The 9,398-nt window shown below is 41.1% G+C and overlaps 1 protein-coding gene across 1 annotated transcript; it reads left to right on the top strand.

Annotated features, from left to right (window-relative positions):
• The first annotated feature begins 1,756 nt into the window (after nucleotides 1-1,756).
• Nucleotides 1,757-3,186, top strand: LOC147897545 (uncharacterized). The gene is made up of 3 exons (XM_087380943.1): nucleotides 1,757-2,221; nucleotides 2,365-2,456; nucleotides 2,665-3,186. The coding sequence occupies exons 1-3, from the start codon at nucleotides 2,146-2,148 to the stop codon at nucleotides 2,875-2,877; spliced, it is 381 nt and encodes a 126-aa protein (XP_087237069.1). The 5' UTR covers nucleotides 1,757-2,145; the 3' UTR covers nucleotides 2,878-3,186.
• Nucleotides 3,187-9,398: the final 6,212 nt, after the last annotated feature.

Consider the following 9,398-nt stretch of genomic DNA (forward strand, 5'->3'; position numbering starts at 1 on the left):
TCAAACCCAACCTTCAAACATGTATAAGAATAGATGAGGGGTGTAACTACATGCTTGCGTATAGATGTTATATGGGTTTTTACACAATGAACCCCCAAAGTACAAATCATTTATGTTACCAACACTGATGACCATGACAAGAGGTTAAGGTGAACAAGCATATTTAATGACTCTGAGACATGCCAATGGTTGGCTGTTAAGGCTAACATTATGAATTGTTGGTAATCATGCTAATTCTTGCTAATCATGCAAGAGACTAGTTACAAGACTAGCACATGGATGATTAGCAACAAGGGCTTTATGCCAAGACTTAGAGTTTATGTGTGCAATGATTTTAGACTGTGTGGAGTCCCACAAGGTAGCTCTATGATAAGCTAATGGTAATAATACAACCATGATGATAGGTTGGGACAAGTAGCAAGTTAAACTGATAACTGTGAGAGAGCTTAGGCTAGCACTAACAAATTAGGCATAGAAGGGGGCATGGGTGCTTGACCTTAAATCTAAACCCAAAATGTTTCGCCTTGAGAAGGGTGATGATGTAAGGTCTAGGGAATGTTGAGGTATTTTACTGTGAAGTCTACTTAGGAATCATCGAAGTAATTTTAGTGTGAAATGTGCACTCTCTCTTCAGGAATGCACAGTAAAACTGGTATACCGTCGTATACGTCTCCAGTGGAGCAGAAGATCGGCCCACCACTCAAATGATTTGTCGTCTTGTTCTTTCTTCTTCTCCAGCAGCACCACCACCTCACGCATGCTCCACAACATTTATCCTTTGATTTCGACATCATGCTTTGTAGCTTCAATTCTTCAGATTCAAAGCCTGCAGCCGCAATGCAGGAGGTGCAAAGCCTACAGTCGCAATGTAAGAGATGTTGATTGACATATTAACCTCAATAGTTGCGCATGCCTTGACCCTTGCACACACCCAAGATTTTTCCTGTCCTTTGAATTGCAAAAGTGGGCTTTGAATGTACGCGGTTCATCTCGTTGCACACTTTGCAACAGGAGTACGCCCTGCTCCAGCAGCCTAAGAGCAAGGCCCCATGCACCGGCGGGCATTGCAGTTCGCGGGTCAAAATATCCGATTGCAGGGAAGTCGCTTGGTGATCGTAGATTTGCAAGCCAGGCCCCATGGGAGCCGAATTTCGCTCCACCACTCCAAAAATCACGCAAGAGCAACCAGCTCCAAGAGGTGAACGACTAGAACGTCCACCACAGAGAGGTGAATGACGCGCTGTGCTCGAAATGGAGGGAAGGGTTGGTGACCGGTTGCAGCCAACGACCCTGCATGGCTGGCGATCTAAAATTAGGCCGAAAATGACGGAGCTGGAGTTTCCGTCTACCACGTTAAGGTAGAATATCCGGCCAGCGGGTTCCGCGTTTCTCGGGGCGAGGTGGCAAGTTGCTGCGTGGGGCCTCGTTACCAGCGCAAAATACTCCTGTTCAGTGGAGTTCGCGGGTGCATGAATACATACAAGATGCATCCAGGACTAGCTGTACTAAGTGTCCGTTTGATCGGCAGCTCTGAGTTGCCAAAGCAGAGGCCACTCGTGACTCCCAGAGTCCAGAGTCGAGATCCTTCGTCCTTATCGTAAGTTTCTGCTGCAGCACATTGACGGATGTCAGCACTGCTACAGTGCATATAATTGTACAAAACTGCTTGTCAAGAAACACGTCTTGGGAGCCTTCCCGAGGTCCATCCACGAACGAGACGATTTCAAATGGGTGGACATGGGACTCACTCCCCTTCTTCACGTAAGTCAAATTACCTACAGGGCGAGCCAAAAGCAGGACTACCTTTTAACACCTTGTTCGTCACCTTGATCTGACTCTTTCCATCAAGAAACCGCACTCTATATTGCTTCCCACCATTCTCCGGTATTGGAACCACGTCGAGCTTACGGACTCCAGGTTTAGTCTCCAGGATCCCATTCAGACCTACAGACTCTAGAAGCTAGTAAGCCAGGGTCAGTGAGACTCAGTACCCGCCCATCTGCAAGTTTCATATACATACCCTAAGGGTCTTCGCGAATACACACCAAGCACCCGGATCTTTCTGTTTGTTCTTCTCATCGCTGGCCTAAGCTTCCTTTTGTCGGTTTGTCATTGTATATTGTTTGGGAAAGCTGTAGCAAGAATATGAACACTTTCATACTCTGGCTGACGGCGCTTAGTCTCTTGTGCTTCCAATCTGCAACTCAGGCAGTCTTACTCGGTAAGCGTAACACGTAGTCTCCGTCTTAATGGGTTACGCAATCACTCTCTCCTTAAGCGTTTTAATGGTGTGTATGCTTTTGCATTCGCCAGCTCAGGCTCGTGAGTCGTAACGTTACTGACGTCTTTCGAAGTTCTGGACAGGTAAAGGAGACAGCAGGATTAGCCAAAGTAGCAGTCTGCAGACAGGCAACAGGATCGCAAGCTCAATGGAAATTGACGAAACGAGTCTCGACGTACGTTTTCCAAAACCTCGCCCCTCTGTTAGCACTAATTTGAGGTCATCTTGTGTTTCCCAACTTTCGGTCGCCAAGTACAATCGCGACAGACCATAAAAATCTCCACAGTTGTTGTGTAATTCCTTAATGTTGTTTCCTTCATCACATGCGCCCTTGATTTGGAATAGGCTGACGGACTGCATGGATTTTGTTGACGAATGTGCAGGAGTACACCAGGCACTTCTTTACTGGAAGAGGAGCGACGCGGCAGATGAAGAAGGAGAGGGTGCTGATAGGTTCAACGGCTCCAATATGCACATACAACGAATGCAGGCATTGCCCATCTCTTCGTCGTTGCAAAGCGCAGCAGGTGCCGCTGGACCCGAATGATCCAATGGATAGTAACTACCATTACAAGTGCATCTGTGAAAGAGGCTGACGAAGCTCTCTATCCTCTCAAGAAAGGCTCCACACTCGCCTACATTCTCAACATCATTTTCCTGAATTATCTACAAAAGAGCTCTACTCAAGTCTCTCTACTAATTTCTATAAAGATAATTGTGCACTCTTAAGCATATCGACAAATAAATCATTTCACGTGGCTTTATGCACTTGTCATGTGCACACAAATATGCATGCATGTCTGTGCATGTGCATGCACATGTGTGTAACCGCACATGCATCTCTTCCTTTGTTATGAGCATCTCTCTCCCACACATGATGAGTAAGATCGTTTTCTTACCTTCCAAAATGGTTAGTATATTAACTTTGGATATTAAGATTATATTTTCTTTTTCAGGTTGTTTATAGTATAACTACACACTCACAAAGCAAAAATGCCCATCATCTAATGAATTGCATCTTTGAGTGCTCTAACAAGAACCTTCGTGAGATTCTCATGGATGATATTATCACCATATTTCCTCTCTAGGCATCCAAGCAAGTCCTTGAAGTACTCAACTTTAAAGGCGATGCATTAGACCTTTCGATCGAGATTTGGATTATTAAGTTTAAAGGATTACAGTGACTTTCATGACCAAAGCATGAGCGGGTCTAGTCATTTTTTGTGAGGTTCAGTGAAAATACTACCACATATAAATATTTTGTTTGATTCATAACTTATGCGTTGCTCGATGAAATTTGACAAACTTGCTCGAAATTTTTTGGCAAACATTGTGTCAAAACTAATCTACACACTCCATAGTTAAATATGAGATCAAATTATTATAAAATCTTTTATCATGAAACTATTAAAAATGCCATTTTACATGTGAAGTATGTATCTTAATGTTGAATATAGGATACACTAATTTTTTTTTCTACATAGACATACATGCAAGCAAGTGTTCATTCAATAGTGTATTACTTCAGCTTTCTCAAAACTACCAATCGACAACAATTTATATGGTTTAACTAGTGTTTACTTTGTTAGGGATCATGCCCCATGTGTGAGTTTCAATCGTACGGTGACTCAAAGTCATCGAATCAAATTGCACTGTCAAATTCTACCACATCATCAAATCTGGCATAACTATTAAATAGTTGCCACATGATTGAATAGGGTTCAATCAGCAATTGTTGACACATCATTGAATTAGGTTTAATTGGCAACAATTGTCACATAATCAATTCAACATGTTCATTATAAAAGCTCAATACATGGCACATCCATCAAGCCTTTGTTGAATAGATGCTGAGTGGATGCATAGGATTTCAAAAATATTTACCAAAAGGCCAGAGTCTTGAATCAGATTGGAAAGATCAACTAACCTGCAAGGCAATGAGTTAGAAGCCATTGACGGCTGACTATTTTAGCTGAGAATCGAGCTAACATAAAACCTTTGCGGACAATTGTGAGACTACTTCAAGGTTAATGGGGATGAGAGATTGCTCTATATGTAGTCATGGACATTTGAAAATCCACAATGACACTTTCACCAACTCAAGCACTAAAGGTGAAACCAAGGAGCCACTCACACAATGCATTGCATACCAAACTAAGAGAGTCACAAGCTACAATTTGGACTTTGTTGGGAAAAGTCATTCAAGTAGTGTGAGTAATAAAGAAAACTTAGGGAGTCATCAGCTGCGAGTTGTTGCAGCTTGCAAGGTGGGTTGGATCACACTAATGCCCTCATTTGAGGCATATATGATTCATATCATGTCTTCATTATTGTGGCCAAAGTGTTGTAAAAATTCATCAATATTTGAATCTGATTGAGTCTCCTTGATATGGATAGGGTCAACGTTTTCTTAGGTGTAGCCAATCATGAAACTATTTTCGGGGCCATTTTGGGGCTTCGATGTGATGCGCTCCTGGGTGAATATTTGCATTTTGCATGGACCCGGGCTCTCGTTAAAAAATTTCTCGACGTCATGATGTCACACTAGCACAATAGTGAGACACAATCTATTTATTTCGAACATTACAGAGCTCGACACTGCTTCACGTAGCATGGTCTCTGCCCTGAGCTGCTTGACCACTTATCATCATGTAGCATTTTGTCGCAGCTTTGCCACCTATCACTGGGCACCAGGTTGGCTTAGAGAGACCATCACGCTGGTTCTTGGCCTCTTCTTGGCGTAGTAATGAGATGCAATCTATCATTTTGAACACTGCCACAACTGACCACCTGTCATCGTGCAGCCTTGACCCCTCAAGGGCCATATTGCCAATTGCATTTTCTGAAAGTTAATTGTATTTTTCTAGATGTATCTCCATGCAACCACAATGGTGGGTCGTTGGAGCTATTTTAACACTATTTTGGTCATAAAACAAGGAAATTGTAGTCCTGCTTTACTAGTATTTTAGTCCTTGTTGCACTACATATAAATGAGGAAAAAAGTAAGAATACTAACTATAATGGCTTTAAGTACCACACCTACATAGTGCATGTGTTTGCATCATGAATCAGCACATTGACGTCCATGTGCTATAATTAACCTTATGGCAATAATAGTACTATGTCACTGAGGAGTCTACAAAGAGCTAGAAATTGGTAAAATATCAAGGCATTGGGTTAAAAATTGGGGCCCTCTAATGTGATAATGATCATGTCACTGAAAATATTTAATGAGCATGTGGGTGCTATTGTACATCATCATGAGCCTACTATCGATTTGGTAATCCCATCAGTGAACTTATCATGATGCATGCCCAAAATAGGTCAGTGTTTGGCTAAACTTCATCGTACTTTGACCCATTCTTGAATGGATATCTAAATGAAGAGGTATACATGCATCAACCACCTAATCTCAGAGATACAATTTCCAATGCGGATTAGATACTCTACTACAAATTTCAAGACATAGCCATTGCACTTTTATACAAAGATGATCTTATAGTGACATGTTGTAATGAAGCATTTATCACAACTTGGGCCTATCACTATGTAAAAGTCCATAAAACATGTGTAGCAAGCACAAATTTAAAATACACTTGTTTTATTTCTTATATCTTTTACATAATTGTTGACCCCTCCAACCATATGTATCCATGTCCTAATTTGGAATTTAAAAGTCCCATCCTTACATGCACATACCATAGTTATATTAGATGAGTCTTTTTAAAGCCCTCTTCTTAACTGCTGTAAATGATCCATAAGTCCCTTGGATTTAAAATTACCCTCATATCAGTAAATGCCCCATAAATGGCATGTGCGATGGTTGTTGGGATATACTAAAAACAAGCATGGGATTTAGCGTTTGGGACTTACAAAAACAATTTAAGAAAACCAGCATGGTGGTTGTTTGGGATATACTAAAAAGCACGAGATTTATCATTTGGGATTTACAAAAACAAGTGCGATGGTTAGTTTGGGATTTACTAAAAGAAGCATAGTCTCAAATACATTTTCCATTTTCTAGGATAACTGGAATATTGTTTCCTTGCAATGAGACTTCATTTTCTTTGTATTATCTCAATCATCCTCGTCCACTACTCCAAGACACCCCAAGATGTGCTCATGCATGTCTAAATCCAATTTAAAGACACTCTTAACCTTCTTTCGTTGTGGCATAGGTTGCATCTGGAACTTAATAGCTCTTACTAGATGAGAGTACACAAATGTTTGTGGACTCTTATGTAGCAGTTCATAATTGTAGCCTCTCTTGGATGTTTTTTGTACCAAAAAGTTCTGACTACTACATCCCACTTCTCATATCCCACTTCTCATAGGTGAACCCCAATTATCCTTAAATTCTTCCTCAACCTTGTGCTTAGGTTTTGTGCACTGTAATAGAAAGTATGGGTCATCTTCCTCATTCTCCCCAAATGCAGCGACAACTACAAAGTTATCCCCCTCTTCCAAAGTGTTGCAAGTCGTTTGTCTCTCCATTATTTGTCACTCCATCTGAATGTAGAGGAAAAACTTGAACTCGCTCCCATGACTTCACAGTTGCAATGTTCTCACAATCATCATGATCCCCTATGATGCACACACTATAGAAATAAGAAATATTTCTTGTTTTAATTAGTTGGTTGTTTGAAAAGCCCCATATGTTGTACAGACCACAAATTCCTTTAATTTTCTCGCAATTGTTCCAACTTCTCCTTTGCACTTCATCCACTTTCACTTCATGGAACACTCTGCACACTACACTATTCTTAAGGCTTTGTTTACTGTATGTTGAATGCGTGAAATTGTGATTGTCCTAAATGTGTCCTAAACCATCCCGGTGATTGAAATTGTGAATGTCCTAAATGTGTCCTAAACCAACCTAGTGGTTGACTATACTAAACGTGTCCTAAATCAGCCCAAGGGTTAACTATCCTAAACGTGCCCTAAACCAGCCTAGTGTCAGTAACTTCTTACTGTTTGTTGTGAACCCTTTGTCTTGAACTAGCACTGGGCTAGTTTAGGAAGATCACATTAAGTCCAAGCCATCCTGGTCTAGAAATAGTGGTATATGACCCGAATAGCAAGAAATTAAATTTAAAGAATTTAAGTACTAAGAAACACAATAATTTCAACCATCGGGATGGTCAATAACTAATGTCTATTCAATCACACTGGTTCAAGACAATCACATAACTGGTGATTGAGCTTAAACATCCATGGTTGCATGATGTCCCAGCCACCAGGTTAGTTCAGTAAAATAACAATATATTGCTATTCTATTGTGAAAAATATTGCTATTAATTTCTGCTCAACCATGCCACCGGGCTGGACAACAACTAATGTTTGTTCAACCACGTTGGTTCAAGACAATCACATAACTCATGATTAAGCTGAACCAGCCTATGGTTGCATGATGTTGCAACCACCAGGATGGTTTAGGAAAATCACATTTAGTCCAATCCTGGTTTAAGAAATGAAACAAGTAAACTATCCCAAAGCTAGATCACAAACAACCACCAGGCTGGCTTAGGTACTACTAACTTGCATTGTATCTAGCATGTGTATGATGTGCTCCTCAAACACCTTATGTCCCATCGACTTTTTACATATGTCCTTTCTATTTAGAGAAACTCTCGTATTTTTGTGCAAAAACGTTGTCACTGTAGCAATAACTTCCGCACTTAGGTTGTCTCTCCTTTTCTTCCATTTTGTTGAAGCCCATAGACTTCTCAGATCAGGATGATTGGGCATTGCTTCTGCTCTACGTTCAACCACCGCTCGATCCACATTGGTCATTCTGATTGACAAAATCTTTATCATTTTGCACCCAATACATTTCTCCTTTGTTACAGGGGACACCAACATAGCTAATGTCGCCCAGTTTGTAGGTAGTAGATCTAAGCTGTGCACCCCTTTCACTTTTTGTAGGCCATTTCTCAGGTTAGAGAGCATCACTTCTTGGGCATGCATCTCCCAAGGTGTTGATAGTGTTGTTACTCTATGAACTTTAGGGTGCAGAGGCTAAAGCTTGTGCAGACTCAAGACTGGTAATCACTGGAATGGCTTGATGTTGCTGCCTTGAATGCTTCCACCAATCGTGACACCACAACTTGTGTTCTTTGCTCCAATGGCAATGATTGAATGCATGCATCTGCAATCGCTTTCAGCTACTGCTCTGCAAGGAATCTTCTTTCTTCTCATTGTTTCTCCCTTTGCAGATGTTGCAAAAGCGTCTTCCATTGTTGTTTCAATATTGTGCCATCTCTTTCCTTGACCCACAGTCTATTCCTTATGCCTTGACTTGGCTTTTTAGCTTTCCTGTCTCGTAGGCTCTGTCTGCTTCTCTTGCAAGCCATGGTGATCTGCATGTTGCCATGATGCCATGGCCATCATCAATCTAGAATAGACCCAAAGAACCTAGCTAGTAAGGCAAGCAAAGAATAGAAGACAACTTACCTAAAAGAAGACAATGGCAAACCAAAGTCTATGCAAGGTCAAGTTGAGGTGTGTGCGGGTTGCAGAGCGTTTGCAGGGTGGTGGTAGTGTGGCAACAAAAAATGATATTTTGTTTTGAAACATGTGGGAGGATTTGTGGGGCCCACAAGGTGACAAAAGCTAGCCATGGAGACAAAGAACAAAGAAGCATGATGGAGAAGTTGGTGGTGGGAGACGGCTCTTTACGGCTACTCTGGTTGCGGCTTGTCAATCTTTTGATGTCGACTACTTTATTTCATGTAATCATTAATGTGGGTTTGACACTAATTAGAATAATTAGTGAAAATGATTGCCAATGTGATTATGAGTGGAATGCATCATTGTAAATACCACGGGTATGAATTATAAATACCTTGGTATAGGGATAGAATGGTTTGAGAGATATATTATTTGCTTTGTAATTGGGAAAATAGAAATGAGTCATGTATTTTGAGTGGGCCAGATGACTGCATGGCCTCCATAATGTACTAAAATAATATGGAGAGCACATGCCAAGCACATGGAGGGCATGTGGAGGAGTGTGGAGAATTCCAAGGTGGTATATGGAGGATGTTGACATATGGAAAAGAGAGGGTCCCTATGGGCTCCAAGGGGAAAGACTCTTGACTTTCTCAACTTTTAAAGA

This window comes from Dipteris shenzhenensis, chromosome 10, assembly GCF_047967505.1.
Source record: "Dipteris shenzhenensis isolate YYH24624 ecotype China chromosome 10, Dip_SZ_1.0, whole genome shotgun sequence".
Classification (NCBI taxonomy): Eukaryota; Viridiplantae; Streptophyta; class Polypodiopsida; order Gleicheniales; family Dipteridaceae; genus Dipteris; species Dipteris shenzhenensis.

Excerpts from the sequence above, each read along its gene's own strand:
- LOC147897545 (XM_087380943.1), top strand. The coding sequence starts at position 2,146 with ATGAACACTTTCATACTCTGGCTGACGGCGCTTAGTCTCTTGTGCTTC. Across the intron at positions 2,222-2,364 it reads AACTCAGGCAGTCTTACTCG|GTAAAGGAGACAGCAGGATT; the intron begins GTAAGCGTAACA and ends AGTTCTGGACAG. Across the intron at positions 2,457-2,664 it reads TTGACGAAACGAGTCTCGAC|GAGTACACCAGGCACTTCTT; the intron begins GTACGTTTTCCA and ends ACGAATGTGCAG.